We start from the raw sequence: 23,969 nt of genomic DNA, 5'->3' as shown, positions 1-23,969 counted from the left end.
ATGTGGTTATTTTTTGGGGGCTAGGACATCTCCTTTGGGGATTATCCTGCCTTGCACTACATCAACTAGTATCAGAGCATAGTTGTTCCTGAGTGTATAGACATATCGCCAAAATTGAGGTAGTTTGCACTAAGAACTTGGGTTGGAGAATTTGATATGAGATGATCTCGATCTAGTTGATCTTGTGATGGATTGTTCTTTCTCGAGTCCTAGATATATTGATTGTGAGGTGGCAGATCATGGTTCTAACTTGCAATTGCGGAGAACTTACAAATGGATTGATGGATGCAAAGATGAAAGGTTGATCTTGTTGGATCATGATCGCAAAGAGTTTGTGTGGTGTGTATTGTAGAGCTATGTTCCTGGACTTGTGATTTGTTCCAGGTTACTTGTGTGAGGTGGTAGGTTGTGACCTAACTTGTAAACAATTTGGGTTTGTCACAAGGTGTGTGGGTGGATTTGTTGTAAAGGGTTTGCAAAGATCTTGGATGATGGATTCAAGAAGATTGGACCCTAAAATGATTGTAGAACTTTGTGATGTGGTGAAGAAGAAGATTTCAAAGATGTCTACTCGATTGGAAGCTAGGTTGAATGATCGAGTTAAGGAAGGGATATTTGAGTTTCATAGAGATTTATGGAGCTGGAGTCTACCAATCTGAAAGAGAGTTGTCTAGTCAATTAGAAGACTTGTTCGAGAGAGAAGAGTGCATGACAAGGTTGAGGTGGAGGTTGGTTTTGTTGATTAGTTTGTGAATTTTGATGCGAAACCTATAGAGAAACTTGTGGTTGTTGCTGAAGAGGTTCCTAACCTTGTTAATGTTGGGATGGATATTGGTTTTCGTGATCAGTTGGTTGAGTTTGACGTGGAAATTGCAGAGCACTTGGTCATGAATGATTAGGTTACTATTGGTGATAAGTTATGTGTTGTAGAGCATCTTGTTGCGAGCAATGAGATTGCTGGTATTGAGAGTCTAGCATGTGTTGCTAAGGAGTTATATATTTATGTTGATGTGGATTTGGTCTTAAATCTACATGTTGTCATTGTGGATGTAGAGTTGGATGCACTTGTTATTGATATGGATGGATCTAATAAGTTGCATATTGATTGGTTAGTGGTGATTCATATGCTCCTAATGTTTGGATGGTTGAAGCATATCTAGATGATGTATAAATTAGTTTTCTTGTCCTTGTTGGAGTGGAATCCTTTAGTGAAGATGAATATTGGATCAGATCTTTCTTTGGGCATTACAATGTGGGACACACTTTTCTATTTACTTGGGGATTCTGATGCAAGAGCATCGTGGGTTTTCTCAATGACTACTTTGGAGTTCATGGAGGAATGATTGATAGTTTCTTTGAAGTGTTACTAGGTGTTCACCGAACATGCTCAATCAAGCTTGGGCTTGTTCTCAGTCAATGTTGCTCAATCATCTTTGGATAGTTCTCAGTTGAAAGGTATGTGGCTTCACCAAGGAACTCAGTGATAGAATGGACTTGGTGATCCTGGTGGTGCTTGGTTGTTGAAGACGCTCAACATAGTTTGTGGCATTTAGTCATTGAAGGAATTTGATGATGCTTGGGATGATTGGCTTATACTAGGTTGCTTAGTTTGTACTGTGGTATTGTTGCTTGACGTTGCTTGAGGGATTTTTTGATGCTCAGTAGCATGGTTTGCTGACTGGAATTATTGAAGATTAGTTTTGACTGAGTTGTTTGTATTTAGTTTCTAGTTTTACCTAACCTTAACATTTAATTTGGTTATATGTATTTAATGGTTGTTGCAAGCCAACTTGTGGCCTAAATATGCATTTAATGTAAGGCTTTATTTAATTGTAACTTGCTAGGCTGACTTGTGGCTTAGTTGGGTATAAGTAGGGGGTCTTGTAGAGACTTAAGGGAGATAGAATCATCTAGCTTAGAGAAGAGGATGTGAAAGAGGAAAAAAGTTTAAGAAGAGCTAGTAGTTGTGTCTTGGGAAAAAAGGAGATTGCTTGGTGGTTTGCAAGCACAAGTTTGGATCTTGTTGGAGGTTGCTACCAGAGGGTTGTTGAGTTACAAATCTAGACTAGCTATGCTTTGGGTTGGATCTTGAAGGATATTGTAGAACTATTACTTGCTTTGTATTTGGTTGTAATCAGGAAGGCCTTACAACCTGACACATTACATGTAACCAATTATTTTATGAATAAAGAGTTGCGTTTGGTATCAGATCTTATATCGTGTTTTGTGTTTCCATTGTGTGGTTATTTACTAGGGGCTAGGACATCTCCTTTGGGGATTCTCCTGCCTTGAATTGCATCACCTATCCACTTCTTGTTCATCTGTTCACAAACTTCATTCACATTGACTTTCCCTTTTCCTGTTGGATCTTCCTCTTTCAGTGTTGATACTCGGTACCTATAGTTCTTGCTTAAGTGATCGACCTTGTGACAATGATAACATGCCATTCTAGGATTTCTCCAATTTTCAGACTTTCCACCAAAATGTAATCTCATGCAATTAGTAGAAATGTGAGCATATTTTCTACATGTAGTAAAATAATACCATGTATTATAGTCCCAATTGATTGTATTGCCTTTCTTTCTCAATGTCCAATTAGATTTCTTATGTGTTATGTAGTCTTGAGACTTATGTCCAAAATTATTACAAGTATAGCAGTAACCATTGAATGCATACTTCTTAGAGGACAATATACATTCATATGCTCAATGACCATACTTATTACAGTTGTAACTATAACTATCAAACCTAGGAGTGACATTTGACTTACTAGCTTTTCTCTTGCAAACATTTGTTTTGTGTCTAGGTTTTCCACAATGATAGTATGTAGGATTCTTTGGCTTGGGATTTGTATATACATTCCTTTGTTCAATTTTCTTAGATGATTCTCCTTACTCGGTAGTAGAATGCTCGGTATAGTCTAGTCCAGATATTTCTCTTGGTTGCCTTGTCCTCTAAGTTGTGCATCCAATATTTTTATGCTTTCCTTTGATCTCTCTAGCCTTTCATTAGTTTTCTTCTTTGATGTTAGTTCACTTTTCAACTTTTAATTATGTGTTCTCAATTCCACAACCTCTTCCATCTTTCTACCAATCTTATGATTTGCATGGAGTAGTTGATTTACCATGTCATAATGGTTCTGAGTTTGTGATTTCCTTATCCTTGGCATCCAATCTTGTAGTGATTTATCTCTTATCTTCTTTAATCATTCTTTTCTCATCTTCAACTTTCCTTTTTTGTTCTAGTACTTTATACATCCTTGTATATTGCAACTTTTTGTTCTCTTTTTATTGATTTTATCTACTTGACAAGACTATGATTTTTCTCCAACATATAAACTATGTCAACATTAAATTCATCAGGCATGATTCCATTAGACAATTCTTGAATCACCTTCTCCTAATATATAGTTTCATTCATTTGTTGGACAATTTCCTTCCTTTTATTCAATGACTTCTTTAGTTTGTTTTTCATCCCATTGACTTGATTCATGGTCAACTCCAACTTCTGATTCTCAATAGTCTTTTCAAGCTTGTACCTCTCCATATCTTGGATCTTTTCTCGTAGGTGGTAAAATCCTCAACAAGAGAATTGATCTTTGATACCAATTGTTGGAATAATAGGAAAGGTAGGATACTAAGAGGGTGGGGTGGGGGGGAATTAACATCTTCTAAAACTTTGACCTCAAACAAATTTAGTGATGCTCTTATCCTTTTCACAACTCAATAATCACATGAAATTAACCACAATACTTGCAAATGAAATTAACTTTGTCTAATTTAACTTGCATCAACCATTAAACCATAAACATAAACTCATAATGCATAACACGAGCATTTGGTTGCGCATAAACCCTTGGTTAGAGGGGAAAGTACGATGGGGATGATACTCAAAATGCCATCACTACTGTAGTAAGAGTGCCTTGTTAGGGCTACAATGTTTTTGTCACTTCTAGTGACTTACTTTGTTAAGAGTATATAATCAAATCTACTAAGATCTACCTTTTTAAAGAATTTTACAATACTATGCTAAATGCATACTCGGTTAAGAGATTTTACATAAGACTATTCAGTCTACCTTGTCAAAGGATTTGGTCTACTACAATGATTAGAAAATAGTCCCAAACTGATATGTAGAATGCAACTTACTTTTCCAATTAGATCTCTCTTCTGTACAACTATTTATCACCAAGTGCTATGGTTGATCTTCAATTCCTCTCTATATTGCTTGAATCAACAATCTTTGATATACTTGACACTTTACTCTTCTACCATAAAAAATTCTCAATAGCAATAATAACACCCCTCTTCTCACTTCAACATGTTCAACTTCAAAATGTTATTATTTTGGATCTCTCTAGAATGTATCACTTGATCAATTCAATGATCTAGAATAGTATGTGTTTCATACTTTTTCCTTCTACATTTTCATTGGCCTTTTGAGAGAGACTGCACAAGGGGAAAAGGAGGTTACTTCTAGATCGGGGGTAATAGGTAGAATGGAAACTGGATGAAATCGTATATCAAAACAACTTCTGGCATCACCAAAGGGATTGAAACTACATTCGTGGGCCGACAATTTCTTCGGGTAAGTCGAACCATTGGAAGTGAATAGGAAGGGAACACCAAGTAGGTGATTACGTTGTTGACAAATGATATCGAGAAATATGCCACTTGCTGCTATTCTATTAGTTGGTTTCTGTTTATTCATCTTGTTTCTCTGGGTCCATAGAAGAAAGGGTAACCTACCGCTTCACACAATTATTTCCATGTTTCTAAACTTTCTTTTTTCCTTATTGCGGTTTCAAAAAAATCTATCATTTTTTGATTTTCTATTCTGGGCAAAGGGCTTTCTCCAATTTTTATTGGATAAGAAAGAAGGAGATAACATTGAAATCATAAACAATCAATATACTCTTGCTAATAAATCTTTCAAATCTTTGCCTTGACCTGGGGGAACCTTGTTTCATGCTCAGTTTGATCGCTACACATAGTTTTTAGTGCTAATTCAAACATTTAAGTAATCTTTGTTCCACTCGGTAAATATATTGCTTCTTCTCAGTAGAAATGTTATCTCTCAGTGATGTCTTTGCTTGGGTATGTCTGGCTTTCTCAATAATGTCTTTACTTGGAGAAAACATAATTACTCAATAAACAATGACCTTGGGTATAACTATAAACTCAATCATCTCCTCCTTCATTGCATGAGCAATATAGTAACTTGGTGATAGTGTTTATTGACTAACTCATTCTCCTTTCCTCAACTTATCTTTTTGACAGAAATTGACAACATAAATGTTTATAGGAGTAACAAATTTAGTATGTAGATTGAAGAAAATGTTATATGGCTTAAAGCAAACACCTCGATAATGGTACCTTAAATTTAATAGTTTTATGAATAAGAATGGTTACACTTGGTGTCATTCAAACCATTTTGTTTTTTTAAGAGGTTGGATGATGACAACTACATTATTTTATGTTTATATATCTTGATGATATGCATGTAGCTGGATCTAACGTGGATCACATTAAGGGATTGAAACAATAGTTAACACACTAATTTTCTATGAAGGATTTGTGGGCAACAAAACAAATCTTTGGTATAAAAATTTGCACAAATTGGAAGAACAAGAAATTGACTCTTCTCAAGCTGATTATATTAAGAAGGTGTTGCAACATTTTTGTATGAAGAATCTCAAAGATGTCAACGCACCTTTGCTTGGTCATTTGAAATTGGCTAAGGATATGTGTCCAAAGACACATGAAGAGGACATTAAAATGCCTAAGGTGCCATATGCTTTAGTTGTAGAAAGTTTGATGTATGTCGTGGTATGTACTAGACCAAATATTGCACATGCAGTGGGAGGGAGTTGTTAGTAGGTATACGAATCATTCTGGGATTGAGGATAGGAATGGAGTCAATGGATTATTGGAATTTTAGAGGAACACCTAGTAAATATTTGTAATTTGGGGGATCTACTACTGATTTACAAGGCTATGTTGATTTAGATTTGGTAGGGGATCTAGATACCAGATGAAGTACTACAAGATATGTATTTATTATTGGTGGGACAATAGGGAGTTGGATTTCTTAGTTACAAAAGGTGAATATTTTATTCACTATAGATGCAGAGTTTGTTGCTACTATAGACTCAACCAAGGAGATGATATAGCTTCAATTCTTCATGGAAGAATTGGGAATTGGGACACCCATAGAGGAGCAATTTTTTTTTATAGATAGCAGAGTACCATTCATCTTTTGAAGAATTTTGCTTTGCATTCAAAGACAAAACACAAATAGTTGCAATACCACTTCATTCACTTAGTTTTAAATGATGGACGGTTAAAGCTGGACAATAAACATATAATCCAACATATATGTTTACAAAGGTAGTGACAAAGGAGAAGCTAAACTACTCTTCAACTTCGGTTGGTCTTCGCAACTAAACAAAATAAAAGAACAATTTAGTCTAGGGTGGGTTGATCCAATTAGACCCTTTTAGGGTAGCAATATTGCTACAGGATTAGTCTCCAAGTGGGAGGTTGTTATTTAGCAAGAAACCTAATCAATCACCAAGTGGGAGATTTTTAGCTTGTGGTGACTGATCAGGAAAGTACTGTACACTTAGATCATGTATTTTTGTTGGGCTTTTGGGCTTTTTAGGGGCTATTTTTTGGGGGCTGACATGTTGCAATTATTCTAGCCCTAATTTTGTAAGCAGAAAAAAAACTTGTATAAAGTGGCTTAAGGTTAGGGATTTCATTACATGTGATGAGATAGTAGCTTCTTGCAGTGATATTGAGTTGTAAGGGATTACAGATTGTAATTAGGTTGTAATCACTGGACGATAAGAATATTAGAATCGATATTGGTAGATGTAGCCCAAGGATTGGGTGAACCACATTAAATCTTTGTCTTGTGTTCTCTTATGTGTTCTTTATTATTTTTTGATATTGGATATATTTGCATGTAAGTGCTATTTTTGTCTCTTTAATCTTGACAACACTAAGCTCAATAATGAAAGATCAATATAGATATAGGGGTGATGATTATGAAAAGAAAAACTAGAGAAAGATAGACTGAGGCCCTCAAAACACACAAAAGCCTCTAGAAAACCTTTTCATGGTGGTGCATTAGAGCTACAATCAAAGTGAGAAAGCATATATACATATTAAGAATAGGGTTTTGATGCTCTATTGCCATTGCAAATGGGAAGAGGTTTCCCATTTTCTTTTAAGTCCCCTTTCACATATGTGGGTGGGGAATTTTATGGGTTAAGCTTAGTGCACCATTTTTATTACACATGTTTATTATTGATGTTTTTGACATTAATATGTCTATGTTATGAACCCCTTGCTACCTCTAGCACCTTGTCACCACTATGCAATATTTATTATATGATCCCCTAATTACTAATATAATAAATATTGATTCTTTTTAAGGTTGCCAAGTGAGATAATACAAAGGTAAAGGGCCTTTTATTGTTGTCAGTTTAGGGGTGAGGGTTATTTTGTTAGAATTGTTAGTGAATCCTTATTTTTTTGGGACTACTCCTTGTAGTGGGTCAAATGCTTGACTTTTATGAACATTTTTAATTTTTGGCTCCACCTCCTCACATTTCAGGATTTTGATGATGGCTTTAGTTTGAACCCTTAGTGACATTTTCTTACATTTCAGAGGTAAAAGGTGGGAATAAAACCTTTTTTTGGTTCTTGCTTCCTTTCTCCTGCATTTTCTTGCAGAGATTAGCAATCTTGTAACTCAGTGGCTTTGGCAGAATACATATGATGCAGATGTTATCCTTCTAGTTTTGAGTAAACGACTTACATTTTACTTCTTATGTTGTCTTGTTTAATGTTGCATGCACTTAATTTCAAGGGAATATAATTATGTCTAAAATTCAAGATCCTTTTTCATTTCGATTATTGCGAGTAATATTGAATAGGATAAAACATGTTTAGTAGAGGTCATGTGGTGTGTGTTTTCATCAGCTTTGAAGTTGTGAAATCTTAGTTTTTCCTTCATGCAAACAACTACATCTCCATGTGAATTGCTTATGTATTACATGTATTGAGATGAGTTATGGAGTCTTAAGTGTTTCTCCTAAATCAATTGTGAGTTGAGTTGTAAAACACAACTTTGAACATTGGAGAATCACTCTCTAGCTTAGCTTACTTTTCATGTAGTTTCTTCCTCTCCTCTCTTTCAAATCCATAAGTTTAGGGTTTCAAAGAGAACCAACTTTCTTTGGAAGTCTATCCTTTCTATAGGTGACCCATACCCTGAGGATAGTCCCATTTTGTCAACAAGTTTTATTAACTTGTATTTGCCATCTAAAGGTGCAACTTGGTTTGATAACATGATCACAAAGTGTGATTCAAAAGATTGATACAAAAACACTCACACAATTGAATCTAAAAGCAACATACATATAATTACTCCAAAATTTTAATGCCAACACTTTTAATAATGAAATGTCAATTTGTTCTAATACTATAAAAAATATAAACTCATTGCCATTTAGATGACTACTATAATCACTTTGCTATTTCACAAAGCATCCTTCCAAATTATTGATCTAATCTCCAATATACCTTTTCAATAATAATAATAATCATAACAATCAAAATAAGATTAAGCTCAAAGACAATTTAATCCACAATTTATGATAAAGATGATTAATAAATAGGAATAAGTATCTAATTATTTTAAGTTCACCTTTGCCCTCTTTTTGGATGAATGAAAGGGTAATCTTTACTTCGATGTTATAGCTCAAAATTTGATTGATTGATTGTCTTGTTTATAAGACTGCCCAATAATGTGGGTAGTTTTTTAAGGAGAAAAAGGTAGTTAAATAAACATAAACACCGAAAAGCAAGGGACAAAACTCTCGCTTTCAAACCTTGCGAGCGTTCCGGTGAAGTATAAGAATGTCCCACCATGGAGATAATGACAAATGCCGGCAATTATTTCGAATTTTTAATGGATGAATTTATTACGGTCAAAAATACATGAAGATAATGGTGGATATAGGTATAATCCAGACATTCTGTCTACAAATTATCCAGTGCTCCCTTTGTTCCTTGCTTACCTGGATGACAGCATTTAATGCTATTGGATCAAATATATAATTTGACCCATAATTTTGGATCTTCTTTTTACATTAATTAGCTGGAATGTCTGCCTACCGTCGATTTGGATCTGAAAGCTGCAAGACAGATAAGCCCGAGCCGACGGCGCTGGTTAAAAGAAGACAGAATTCTGGTGTACTTTCTAGTTTCCAGGAGATATTTTGTGTATATACGTCCGGGCACAGTGGCCGGGCTTGAAGAGACGACGTTATTCTTGAGGAGAAAGTAGGCGGCAATATCACTCGTGTTGGATATCTCCGTCACTTGATATATTATTATATGTGTATATGTCTGTCAGATATCCTTAATTAAACATTTTGCTCTGATATTCGTGCAGTTCTGGGCAGGCGAAAAGGGCATATGTCTTCTTGTGCAGTCATTTGGAGTGGGTTTGGTGAAATTGATGTGGGGAAGAGTAGAGAATAAATTATATCGGAAGTTGCATGAAGGTCCCATTGTGTCCAGGTCTTTTTCTTCTTAAATTTTAGGGTTGTTGGATAACAACAAACATTTTGGTTATCCAGGCTCTTGCTTCCAACTACCCCATTTGGATTCTGTTAAATATCCAGGAATAGTTCTTATGTAAAGCCGTGTCTTCTGAACGGCAGTTGGAAAATCCAGTCGTAGTTTCTGTGGTTAAAGGAATAGCCTTTTCGGTACATTCAAGGGCAGTTCGTTATGTTTAAGTCCAATTCCAAAGGTCCTTTTACTGGCAGTGCAGAGGAGAGGTGTGATAATATCGACTGGGAATTGAGGCCTGGAGGTATGTTAGTGCAGAGAAGAGACGATGGAGCTGCTGCAGCTGGCCCAATGATTAAAGTCAAGGTGTCCCATGGATCATACCAGCATGAAATCTCCGTTCCCGCTCAGGCTACTTTCGGTATGGTTCTATCCATCTCCTCTGCCGTGTGATTAACGAATTGGATATTGGGTATTCACATGGCTTTGATGACATGCTCGATAGAAAGTTTGTTTTCAAGTGTATTTCCTTTGTTGATAGGACTTATTCTTCGAGATGAATCAAGCATAATGGGATTGTTAACAGCTTATAATATCATGTGGAATACAGTAAATTTTCGAAGGTGGGCTGTGTTTTTTTTCAGTTTTATAGGAATTTATCAATGGAGAAAGCTCAAAGTTGAATGAGGTTATTTAAGTCCTGTATCCATGTTGAATTATGGTAATATAAGGGATTTTGGGGACATTGTGGCGTTAACGTCCCATACTGGTAGGGATGCATTGGGATATTTCATGAAGATTATTGAAGTTCAATGTGATTACAACATCCTTAGACAATAGTATGTGTTTTAGTGTGGCAATGTACCTAGGCAAAAGATGTGGACCTAAATAGTGTGTGTTTTTGCTTCATGAGATTATGGCTACTTATATGATACAAACTAAAATACTTTATTGGGACCTAAATACGATACATGCTTCTACATAGTAAATCGACTATGTGTTTTATGTTCTTGCTTCTTATTTTGATAAACAAACACAGAAGGAAAATTCTATCATCAAATTGAGATTGTTATCAACAACTCTCTTAAAAAAGGTTACACGCCTACTAGGAAATGGATCTTGGTCTTGTCCTAGCAGTTGTGCTGCCTTAGCAACAGACCATGTACCACTAAGCCTTAATGCAATTGTGCAATATTCAGAAGATTGCGCCCAAATTGGCATTTGCTATAATTATCTGCAATATATGTCTAAAAAGGTAACTGACATGGTCGTACCTAATCTCCACCTGGTAATGTTTGGCCTTAAGAAAAGGGCACGTCCTAGTAGGCCTCCATGCGATTGAGCTGTATCCATTACATTTTGACCAAACCAGTTCTCTGAAATATGCTATTTAGTCTGCAATTAATGTGTACCAAGGAACCTGATATGGGCATACCAATTCTGGACAGATCTAATTCTCTGATGGTTGTAAGGAGAGACATAAAGATGATTTTTTTTGTTTCTCTCTATTCTAGGTGTGTGATGATTAATTCTATCTATGTATACATATATCCAGGGGACTTGAAGAAGCTGTTAGCCCAGGAGACTGGTTTGGAGCCTCAAGAGCAGAGGATTTTGTTCAGGGGAAAGGAGAAGGAAAATGACGAGTACCTGCATATCGTAGGTGTCAAAGATATGGCAAAAGTGATTTTGTTGGAAGACCCTGCAAGTAAGGAAAGGAAATTAGAGGAAATGAAGAGAAATGAAGACATTGCAAGAGCTTGCCAGAAAGTTGCTGAAGTAAGGGCTGAAGTGGAGAAGTTGTCCAATAAGGTATACATGCAATGATTTGAACTTTCTTTAAGATTCCATATTAATTTTAGTCTCAATTTTTCTTGGTAAATCTCGTGGCTACAAATGCTACATGTTGTTGTGCAGGTTTCTGCTATTGAGATGGCTGTAAGTGGTGGAACCAAGGTTGCAGAACAAGATTTTGTGGTTGTCACAGAGATGCTAATGGTTCAGCTGCTGAAGTTGGATGGCATTGAGGCAGAGGGGGAAGCTAAAGTTCATAGAAGAATAGAGGTAAGCAGTGGTGGATTCTTGTAGGGACACACAAACTGAATAAGTATTTAGAGTGCGCTTGCATAAGACTTAAATGAGCCTGTTAATTGCATGGCCAATGCCCCATATCAAGTGCTCTTTGAGGTCTTCTAGTTTGCCTTTCCTGACTTGGCCTTCGAAACCCTTTGAAACATCCTACTATGTTGCTATGACGTAGAGTTTATATGCTACTCTTTTTTGACCTTGGCATTTCACCAACTATTTCATGTTACAAAACTACTGTTTACATTTAATAATCTAGTTATTTAGCTAGTTGGGTGGGGATTTATCGCCACAATGGGAAAGTAATGGCTTTTGAAAGCCAATATATTAGATGTAATAAAGCAGCCCAATGAATATAATGAAATTCTTATTTAATTTTACCTGCAATGTAAATTTTGCCCATGTTTTTTCTGTTCAACAGTTGTATCATAGCACTGTTTATTGTCCATGCCTGCGTAAAAGCGATGAGAAAGGTGGATGGTGTGTAGTAATTTGCCAGCTATTTGATATGAGTTTGCTCTCTGCTACATTTTTTCTTTTCTGGGTGATACCTTGCTAGGTGTATGTGTTTGTTACTTGCTGGGCATAAGAGTGGATAAGCAGTTCAAGAATAATTTTTTCTGATAAAGGGCTTGAAAAGACCCTCAAGAAATGATGTTTGAATCTGCAGGCAATTTTAATATGAGAAACCATGGTTTGCAGACTTGGACTCAAGAGTATTTGGCAAGCCCAAATTTTTTTACTAGGCAAAAACTTTACAACTTATAGAGTACTAAAAATTAAGATCTCCTAAGCAAGCACATTATTTTAATTTTAATTATTTTTTTTTAAAATAAAAAATTGAAAACTAAATAGAGAAAATACATTGTTTTTTAAATATATAGCAAAAACAACATGTGAAAAATGCTTAAGGGGCTTTCTAGTGAATTGTTCATAAGGCACAACACTTGGTGAAGGTTTTGCAAATGGGGTTGCAAGCAAAGTGAGTTTAACCATGGAGGAAATTCTAGAGTTGAATGCACTCGAGTTGGAGTAGTATTGGGATGGGTGACCTCCTGGGAAGTTTTGGTGCTTCACCTCTATGAGCACCACCTAGATCCAATGAGTGCTAATTGTTTCATTCATTCTCATGAGAGATGGGTTCGTGCTAACTACTACTCATGAAACACGGGTCAATGAGTTTGACATAAACTACATAGTGGAACCCTTATAGCAATATCACAATTTGACTTGTGAAAAATATCTCCTACATATCAATTGATGAGCTTGAGGGGCTTTCTAATGAATGGTTCACAAGGCACAACACTTGGTGAAGGTTTTGCAAATGGGTTTGCAAGTAGAATAGGTTTAACCATGGAGGATACTCTAGAGTTAAGTGTGCTTGAGCTAGAGTAGTAGTGGGATGGGTGACCCCCTGAGAAGTACAAGTGCTTCACCTCTGTGAGTATCATCTAGATCCAATAAGTGGTAAGTGTTCTATTCATTTTCGTGAGATGGGTTTGTGTAAACCACTACTCATGAAACATGGGTCAATGAGTTTGACTAAAAAACCTACACATTTGAATCCTAATAGCAATATCACAATTTGACTTGTGGAAAATATCTCCTACTTATCAATTGATGAGCTTAAGGAGCTTTCTAATAAATGGTTCATAAGGCACAACACTTGGTAAAGGTTTTGCAAATGTGGTTGCAAGCAAAGTGGGTTTAATAATGGAGGAAATTTCAGAGTTAAGCCTGCTTGAGTTGGAGTAGTATTGGGATGGGTGTTCTCTCAAGAAGTCCCGATGCTTCATCTTTGTGAGCATCAACTATATCAAATGAGTTCTAAGTGTTCCATTTAGTCTCATGAGAGATGGGTGCGTGCAAACCACTACTCATGGAACATGGGTCAATGAGTTTGACTCAAAAAACTACACAATTGAATCTTGATAACAATATCACAATTTGACTTGTTTTGGAAAATATCTCCTACTTATCAATTGATGAGCTTAAGGGGCTTTTTAATGAATGGTTCATAAGGCACAACATTTGGTGAGGGTTTTGCAAATGGGGTTGCAAGCAAAGTGGGTTTAACCAAAGAGGAAACTCTCGAGTTGAGTGTGCTTAAGCTGGAATGGTATTGGAATGAGTGACCTCCCAAGAAGTCCTAATGCTTCACTTAGATCCAATGGGTGCTAAGTGTTCCATTCATTCTCATGAGAGATGGGTTCATGCGAAACACTACTCATCAAACATGGATCAATGAGTTTGACTCAAAAAACTATAGAGCTGAATCCTGATAGCAATATCACAATTTGGCTTGTTGTGGAAAATATCTCCTACTTATCATTTTTACCCATGTTTTTTTGCATGTATAAAAATGTGAAGAGTCAACTTGTGAAAACAGATGCATAAAAAAAAATAGAGTACTTGGTAACTTAGAAAAAATAGAGTACTTGGCAACTCAGAGTGTACTCAAAGTTTGCAAGGTATGTGAGAAATTGTAATGTTCCCCATCTTTTACACCCTCAATGGAGTTCTTAGCTTTTCATTCTTCGAAGACTAAGTGGAGAAATAAGGAGAAATAAATTAAATTAAAGTCAATAAATAAATAAATCTTAAGGTGACTTTATATTTAATTAATTTAAGTTTCCAGAAGCACAACTAATTAGTGTATTGGAAAGGGGAAGCTTCTAGAGAGTGCATGCTCTAGAAGCACAACTAATTATTGTATTGGAAAGGGGGAAGCTTCTAGAGAGTGCAATTAAGTAATATTTTATTTCTTCTAGAAGGGTGAAGGAAAAGAATAAATAGAGGTGAGAGCTTCATTGTAAGGCATCCTATTATTGTCAATTGCATTTGATATGAACTTGGGAGAAGAAACTAAGGGTTTCTGATTTCAGTTAGCCATTGGAGAGCATCAATTCTTCAGTGTTGCAACCATTTGAGGTCGTGAAATATCCATTGAATTTGGCATTCAGGAGAGCTTCATTCTGGAGTTCTATTTGTGCTTAAAGTTAAGGAATAACCAAAGGGTTTGAAGAATATTGAAGGACTATCGAGTGTAGACCTGAAGATTCATCTTTAGCAATCATTAGTAATCATTTTTTCCCTTGCTGCTACAGTATGCGCTACAGTACCTGCACTAGAGTATTTATGCTTGATTTCGATTGCAACTTTCATCTCCATCCGTGGGTATCGCTATTATCAGGTTCCTCTTACAATTATTAGTAGTTTGCATTGTAATCTTAGGCATATAATTTTGCTATTGTAAGTGATAACTCAGTATCGGATTTGGCATTGCTGTAGTCATTATTGTAAGCCCATTTGTCTTGGCAAATTCATAGCAACGTTGTACATGGGAATGAATTTAAAGGAGATATATGTTGCATACCATTTGTTTGACAAGATGTCCATCTATTAGCATATATGATCAGCGTAATAGTTGTATGCCAATGGTTTGTCAAAATGTCAGTTGGCTGTAGGTATGCATTCCATATCTAGTTTCCATGTATATGCATTGAAAATACCAAAAAGAACTACACTTGCATATTAGTTCATTGTAAGAGGTATTGTAATATCATTTGTGAACATTTTATATTTCTTAGCATAATTCAAACTATATCAAACAATCTAAAACACAAAAAAATCAGAAAAGACAAGGGCAGCATACAAGTGTTTGACAATATTCCTTGAGCTAAAATCAGTCTGTTTGGGCAAGGGATATTACAGTGGTATCAGAGCTTGCTTGTAAAGTGTTTGACAAAATGTCAAACAACTGAATTTGAGAAGGATTTGGTGTTTCACAAAGTTATAACCGGTTGGGGTTATTACAGAAACACTCCACTGGAGGATAGCTAGTACAAAGGAAGGACCATGTCGTGTGATGGTTACTCAGTATTTTTCAATTAAATATCTCCATAGTTACTCAATATTTTTCAATTAAATATCTCCATAGTTACTCAATATTTTTCAATTAAATATCTCCATAGTTACAACAATAGCAAGCAAGCATCATATTAATTAGTGATCTGCTAAAATAAAAATAAATACAAGTGACAGAATTCTATAATGGCTGCGTGTGGTTAAGGAGAGTTTTTTTGCAAAGCCAAATAAGTATAGGAGTTTACTATTGCATTTCAGGAGTAGTGCTAGCCAAATTTGTATTAAGAACATTTCAGAAAGATGTTAAGGACATCATTTGGAAAGATTTTGCCTGGTCATTTGCATGGGTAGTTCAGTATAGTTAATATCCATGAAAGAAATTAAATTTTGTCTAGGAGTATCAAGACATAATTGAATTGCTTACCATTTTGGTTTATTCAAGAAGGGTGAAACCTTCTTTTTCATATGATTAAATTTCTGTTGTGTAAAACAAGGGCTAGGATTTGTAGTGACGATGAAAGTCATTTGGCTCTGTTTTAGAGATGTATGGGTTGAACTATTAGGGTGCACAAGGGTTGCAATGATTTATTCTTCTTTACAGTATATTGTGAAGGTGCATTCTCAGTTGAATCTGACACCTGGTTTGTCTAATTTTTTTATCATTTTCATACATATATGCAATGTTGCTTGTGTTTTCAAAGTCATCTGCATTACACTTGACAGAATCTTTGAAGATTCTAATGCTACATTTGACTAGAAAAGATGAAGTGGTCATATTGGAGGTTGGAGGATATAGAGGCAATAGGAAATCTGTACTCCGATCTAGCTTCTCACATAGGGATGATTCATTGCATGAGAAGCATCTTTTGATCTCTAGTCTCTTAAGCGGGAATAGGGGGCATGTAGTGATTTGTTGGTTTGTGGATAGTTGAATCCCCAAACTTGGCATGTTGTTGGTTTGTGGATAGTTGAATCTACAAACTTGGTGAGTTGTTGGTTTGTGAATAGTTGAATCTATGAACTTGGTGAGCTGTTGTTGGTTTGTGGATGGTTGAATTCACATACTATGGATAGTTGAATGTTGATTGGATAATTAGAACATTTGCCTAAGTTTGGGTTGATGCTGATGCAAAGTTGGGTAATCAAAACATTTGTCCAAACATGAGGAGTTTGGACTGATCTTGAGGCAGTGCTTGATAATTAGGGCATTTGCCTAGACAAAGAAGTTTGTGTTGATGCTGATGAAGAGTTGGATAGTTGAGACATTTGTCTAGATTGAGAGGTTTAGGTTGATGTTGATACAGTATTTTTTGTTATCCCTTTTTTTGTAATACAAACATTAGGGTTTTATTAGAAAATTAAGGTTTACATTTAATAAACTAGTTATTTATTTGGGTAGGAAGTTATTCCCATAGTGCAAGGATAATGGTGGCTCTAGAGGCCAAATATAGAGGCCAAATATAAACCCAACACTTTGAATATAATAAAGCAGCCAAATTAATATAATGAAATTCTTATTTAATTTTGTTTGCAATGTAAATATTTTGCCCTTCTGTTTTTGCTGTTCAACTAATACATTTTTGTTTGGCTTTAGAGGCCTATAGTCATGGGCATTGTTTCTGTCAAAATTCACAGTTGGACCAATCCAACCAAAACAACTTTAAGACTGACTCCTGGCAGGCCCATTATAACAGCTACTTTAGCTTTCTGGGCAAGCCAATGAGTGTTTGGACCCACATCATCATCATAGCGATTGCTTCCCTTGCAGCTTGATGTAGGCCTACATTGCAATTAAAAATAATTTGAGGCTTCATTTATAAAGTTTATCTCAATATGCTCAAATCTATCAAATGTTCGTTCTTAATGTACTTTTCCAATTAATTCAAAATTTTAGAAGTATGGTTTTTATACTCCCCTTACAGCAAAGGATATCACTGACTTTCTTCCATGTTAAACAACAATCAAGGGACAGTAAAGGAAGCTGACAATACTTATCTTTCTTAGCTATATCATTCTTTTGCTCCTAGACCTTCAATCGTTGATGTTAGGTTGGGCATTTCTTCCCAAATCTTGTTCTGAATTTTAGTATTGCCTGTTACAGGAGGAGATTACAGTTTTATTGGTTGGCTCATCAAATTTAAGTATTTTCATGTTTAAATTTTCCATGTGAGCAGTTTTCTAGAATTGTATGGTTCTCATCACCTCACTGAATGGCTAATGAAGTCCATTAACATTGCATTACTGAGGAGGTGGCTTTACAACACAATGCCAACATATTATCCATATCTCAGTTTCTAGAATTGTTTTGCCCATATGAAATCTCACTGAAGCATTACCTCCTTTTAATTTCACGAGGAATCTTGAGTGCTGTTTAGTTCTGTGGAGGTTCTGATTGATTTTTCTTTAATAAAACCTGCAGGCTGCTTAACATTTTTGGAGTAGAGAGAAATTGTCCGTAATCATTCATTTCTAATCTGTGTCTGTTTGAGGTTCCTTCAACTTTTAGGTTACTAATTCCTACTCAATCCCCTTCTAATAGTTTCGAAGCACTACAGTTTTTTTGCTTGCAAGATTGTTCTGTAATTAAGTTGAAACCCTTTGGACTGGCTATCATGTACAACTCCCTTTGTCTCACAAGATTGTTCCCTTGACATGCTTTAAACTAACATGTATAATTAACTTTGGTGCATGGGTTCATCAAATACTTATCGCCATCAGCATGTATTGTTCAATTTTTTGCAGCCTTCTTTTATAATTGTATGCCAATATATAATATTTTAAGTCTCATTATACTTCAATTCTGAACATGAATTTGCTCATTTTACCAACCATGTAGTTCTTATCACATAATACTCTTTCATTTTGTCCTAGCTAAACTTGCTTAAGCTATTTGCCATCTCAGATGACTGAGTTCCTTATTTTTCATAATCCTTTCAACACAGTTAATTACCAAGGCTGAACCCCTTTCTATTTCTACCTTATTAACGCTCTGAATCCATATTTTAATGCTTTGGTTTATGTTTACTTGGGCTTCAGATTTTTTGGATCCATCCTGGTTTTGAATGGTACATTTGAGTATTTTTGCTTGAAATATTCTGTTCGACAGTGGCACGCATTGATCAGAAAATCATTGGTTAACTTTCATCTGTAGTTGACCTAGATTTTGGGAGCGGTTGATTATAATCATTAGTTGAGCCAGATTGTGGAGACGGGGGAATATAATCATGCTCATCATTGTTTTTTAAAGGTCTACAAAGGTAACTAACATGGACATACCTGATTAAGCGTAAATATGTCATATATAACATTTATTGATTTTCAGAAAGCTACGTCAAGTTTTTGTTATTGATGCTTAATGGTCAAAGTGCATATATTACGCTTCAATCATGTCTGTAACATATAAAATTTAGTTGTTGCTTGGTTGGGTACACTTGCCTACTTAGTGACATCTAGATCTAGGTCTCTTTTTCTTTTTCATTATTAATGCTTTTTAATTATAGAGGAAGAACTTACACTGGAGCTTATGCAAATTTTTAATTAATCTATATGATTATGGATAGTCCTGGAAGAGACGACATATGGAGAATCTGGAAAGTAGATTCCAGACGGTGGGGTCTTATATTTATAATGTTGCTCAGGGTGCACATTTCTATCAACTTTTTGGACTTTGTAATTCTTTCAAGTAGTATTTCATTAACCATGCTTTAGTATGTTATTGTGAGTGCACTGAGTGGGACTTGCCTTCATTCTTTGCTTCATTTGTTAGCTTAGTTAATAATATTGGATTTTGCAGAATGTGCACTGTTTTTATACATTTCCCATGCACTTTAGTTATTGAATGCTGTAAATGCTCAGGAAGATTCCGTCTAATGCATCTTATTCTTACAGCTGTTGATTTCCTGTGCTACTTGATTGCCTTTAAGATCGCTGTGTTTTGAGATGATATCTTAAAGAATGCTGTTTTGATGGTTTATATAGATTATGATCAGCCAAATAACAATCTGGGCAAATTTGAAAGGTTGATTATAAAAGTTGTTTTTGTTTTGCTTGGGGTTATTTACCTACTTGTTATCCTATTTTCTCATTTCTGATTGAATGTTTAATGGAATCAAATCATAGGTACGAAGGATTCAGAATTATGTGGATACAATGGATTCATTGAAGGCTCAAAATGCAAATCCTCTGTGCAATAAAACTGCCACTGTAACTACACAGTGGGAAACGTTTGATAATGGTGTAGGCAGTTTGAACGCTCCCTCTGGCACGACGAGTACAAAGGTCACCCAAGAGTGGGAATCATTTGACTGAGGATTTGTAAATATGGTCCATAGAGTCAAATTTACTATTCCTTTTAATTGCTTCCTCAAGTGGAAAGTGTAAGCGGACAGATAGCCTGAAATCTGGATTGTGATGCAATTTGTATGTAACATTATGTAGGGGAGGTAGTCGCCTTGACTACTTGATTAGACTGTCAGAGAAGGTTTTGTTTACCATTCAACTGATACTCCATATGTTAATGGAAAAGCTTGAGTGTTTTTGTGGTGGGAATATTTAAGATTTCAAATGTAAACTATGTCGTTTATAGAAGTTCCTCTACCTGATTGGAATGCCTTATTAGTTGTATGTCTGAGATTTTATCTGTATCCAGAAAGAGGTGATTTGACACTATGGTTTAGTGTGTATCAGACAGTAGTTACTCCTCTCTAATTTATATGCTTATATTTTCTAATTTCTGGCCAATGGATTTTCTCTGATACAAGCATGGCCATTTTCATGTGTTTAGACTTGCATTCAGCTAAATTCCCTTTTCAACTCACTGACAAACTTCTGTCAAGGGAAACGTTAAATTTGTATAGGCTGGTTTTATAACGTTTATATTGGTTGAATTACATTGCAGTTGTTCTCATGCATCTCTATTTCCCCATTCCAGAGATTAATTATTCTTAATTTTATTAAAGAGTTTGTACAGCAGTTCAGAAGCTCTGGAGTATCTTTGGAAGGAGCAGTTTTTTCATTGTTGCAGTTTCAGTACTTTGTACTGAAAATATAGGACTAGTGAGATATTACCTCCATTCTTAGGCCTAAATTCTAGTTTCAAGTAGTATACAATTTGATCATTTTAGGATTAAATATATGAAAAATACTCTCGTTTGAATGATTTCAGTAATAAATTACCAATTGTACAAAGAGAATGCAATCGCTAGAATACCGACATCAACACGAGGTGCATAAACTCTTTTAAATTGTAGATTCTGATGTCATTAATTAGAGTGACAACTTTGGGAGTGGAGATGAAATTACTTGAAGAAAAAAGTGGAGCAACGATTTTGTAGTCTATAGTATATTTTGGATAATTTACAAAACGTCATGTTTATTTGAGATAATTTAAAAAATGTTCCATTAAATTATTTTAAACATTTCCTATTTATCTTTGTTTTTCCATTAAATTGTGTTAGAAAATATGTGAGAAACAACATGTGCATAAATTAAATTGTTATTTTTTTCTCTTTCAAATTACAAGTTCTATATATGTGTGTGTGTGTGGTGTGTGCACATCTCTATCAATTAACTTTGATAATGTGTTGCTGCATCCAGTTGAAGGACATGGCATTTATTACATATACTATAATATTATTATTCTTATGCGAGGTGAGTAAATTAAGTAAATTTTAATTGTAATAGTGTTGTCTTTGAAAGTATATCATAGTGAATAACAACATCATTGAGATCTAGATATTCATTTTCGAAGAAATGATTTGATAAGGAAGAAATAAAAAATCAATTGAAAAAGTTTTATTCTAATATGTAGGAGATATTTTTCACAAGAAGTCAAATTGTCATATTGCTATCAAGATTTAACTTTGTAGGTTTTGAGTCAATCTCATTGAACCATGTTTCATGAGTAGTGATTCACATGAATCCATCTCTCATGAGAATAAATGAAACATTGACACTCATTGGATCTAGGTGATGCTCCTAGAGGTGAAGCATTGGGACTTCCCAAGAGGTCACCCCTCCCAGTACTACTCCAACTTGAGCGCGCTTACTATGAAGTTTCCTCCATGGTTAAACTCACTTTGCTTGCAACCCCATTTTCAAAACCTTCACCAAGTGTTATGTCTTATGAACCATTCATGGGAAAGCCCCTTAAGCTCATCAACTGATAAGTAGGAGATATTTCCTCAGCAAGTCCAATTGTGATAATTGCTATTAGGATTTAATTGTGTAGGTTTTGAGTCAAACTCATTGACCCATGTTTCACGATTAATCGTTCACATGAATCCACCTCTCATGAGAATAAATGGAACACTAGCACTCATTGAATCTAGGTGATGCTGCAGAGGTGAAGCATCAAGACTTCCCGTGAGGTTGCCCATCTCACTACTACCCAAACTTGAGTACACTTAACTATAGAGTTTCCTCCATGATTAAACCCACTTTGTTTGCGACCCCATTTGCAAAACCTTCACCAAGTATTTCGCCTTATGAACCATTCATTTGAACCATTCATTAGAAAGGCCCTTAAGCTCATCAATTGATAAGGAGGAAATATTTTCCAAAGCTAGTCAAATTGTGATTTTTCTATTAGGATTTAACTGTGTAGACTTTGAGTCAAACTTATTCACCCATGTTTCACGAGTAGTGATTCACATGAATCCATCTCTTATGAGAACAAATGAAACACTAACACTCATTGGATCTAGGTGATGCTCATAGAGGTGAAGCATTGAGACTTCTTGGGAGGTTACACATCCCAGTACTACAACTTGAGCACACTTAACTACAAAGTTTCCTCCATGGTTAAACCCACTCTGCTTGCAACCCCATTTGCAAAACTTTTTACCAAGTGTTGTGCCTTATGCACCATTCATTAGAAATCCCCTTAAGCTCATCAATTGATAAGCAGGATATATTTTACACAAGTCAAATTGTGATATTGCTATCAAGATTTAATTGTGTAGGCTTTGAGTCAAACTCATTGACCTATGTTTCACGAGTAGTGATTCACATGAATCCATCTCTCATGAGAATAAATGGAACACTAGCACTCATTGGATCTAGGTGATGCTCATAGAGGTGAAGTATCGAGACTTCTTGGGCGGTCAACCATTATAATACTACTCCAACTTGAGTGCACTTAACTATAGAGTTTCCTTATGGTTAAATCCACTCTTCTTGCAACTCCATTTGCAAAACCTTAACTATAGAGTTTCCTCTATATGCAAAAATAGATAATGTTGCAATACAACACAAAAATATACTCATATGATAAAGCATTTAAACAATCATTCTCAAGCATATGAGCATATATCTAATGATGGTAAAAGACAAATATATGTGACATAAAAGTGCATTAGTAAAGAATCCAATGACATCCATCTAATAAAATATAAACCATAGTCAAAGTTAGAATAAAAAACAAACCAAGTATCATCCTAAAGCATCATGTCACATCACTAGCATCATCATGCATATAATATCAAATTGAATAGTAACATCATCTAACATCCATCAGTTATGATACTACTAGTCAAAACAATGTATAGTCATAGAAACACCTCAACATGCAAATGGACAAGTAATAATAACCAAAGTGTGTCTTGCATCAAAATAATTATGGAACAAAATGAAAATAGGAGGTATTTCATATAGATAAGACGACAATACTAATGTGACTATTGACAAAAAGGAGATAGTCATCCTCAAAACAATCCTCCAAATTTGTAACACGAGACACCAACAACCAGGATGATAGAAATGCAAGATATGAATCCCAAGTAGTTGCCTCTAGAAGAACAATGTCATGTTGCATTGTATCAATGTGGCTCTATATGAGACAATCCAATTCTATTTAGGAACAACAAAAGATGAAGATGATGAGATGAGATCTCAATGTGAGGAACATGAACATAAAGATATGCCTTTGATCCATCAAAACATAGAAGACCTTTGATATATTCAAGCTCCTTTCTAATATCATCATCAAAAGGTATAAAATATGCATGTAAATGGGGCATATCCAATCTAGTAGAAGTCCATTTGCTTCTTCTGTAGTATTAGTAAAAAAGAAAGATGCTACCATGAAGATGTATATTGACTACAAAGCCCTAAATAAGAAGATTATTAAAATAAGGTATCGTATCCCAAGGATTGATGAACTAATGGATGAATTACGAGGAGCATTCTACTTTTCAAAAATCAAGTTGCGATCCGGATATCATCATATACAAATGAGGAAAGAAGATATTACAAAAACCGCCTTCAAATGCCACTATGGACATTTTTAATTTTTAGTTCTTCCATTTGGCCTCACCAATGCATCAACAACTTTCCAATCTTGTATGAACCACATCTTTTGACAACAACTAAGGAAAATTCTACTCATATTCTTTGATGATATGCTTATTTATAGTAAAACATGGGAAG

At 35.2% G+C, this 23,969-nt stretch overlaps 1 protein-coding gene across 1 annotated transcript; it reads left to right on the top strand.

The window, feature by feature from the left end:
* The first annotated feature begins 8,959 nt into the window (after nt 1-8,959).
* On the top strand, nt 8,960-20,271 carry LOC149549662 (BAG family molecular chaperone regulator 4-like). The gene is made up of 4 exons (XM_089792963.1): nt 8,960-10,011; nt 11,146-11,402; nt 11,508-11,654; nt 19,662-20,271. The coding sequence occupies exons 1-4, from the start codon at nt 9,810-9,812 to the stop codon at nt 19,848-19,850; spliced, it is 795 nt and encodes a 264-aa protein (XP_089649089.1). The 5' UTR covers nt 8,960-9,809; the 3' UTR covers nt 19,851-20,271.
* The last annotated feature ends 3,698 nt before the right edge of the window (nt 20,272-23,969 follow it).

Source organism: Cupressus sempervirens, chromosome 7 (assembly GCF_028749045.1).
Source record: "Cupressus sempervirens isolate cs-2001-9-10 chromosome 7, ASM2874904v1, whole genome shotgun sequence".
NCBI lineage: Eukaryota > Viridiplantae > Streptophyta > Pinopsida > Cupressales > Cupressaceae > Cupressus > Cupressus sempervirens.
The sequence above is the reverse complement of the archived record's forward strand: the minus strand, read 5'-3'. Positions and strand labels throughout refer to the sequence as shown.

What these genes read in the sequence shown, in the direction of transcription:
- LOC149549662 (XM_089792963.1), top strand. Translation starts at nt 9,810, where the DNA reads ATGTTTAAGTCCAATTCCAAAGGTCCTTTTACTGGCAGTGCAGAGGAG. An exon ending in TCCCGCTCAGGCTACTTTCG is followed by an intron (nt 10,012 to 11,145) that starts GTATGGTTCTAT and finishes ACATATATCCAG; the next exon opens with GGGACTTGAAGAAGCTGTTA. An exon ending in AAGTTCATAGAAGAATAGAG is followed by an intron (nt 11,655 to 19,661) that starts GTAAGCAGTGGT and finishes ATCAAATCATAG; the next exon opens with GTACGAAGGATTCAGAATTA.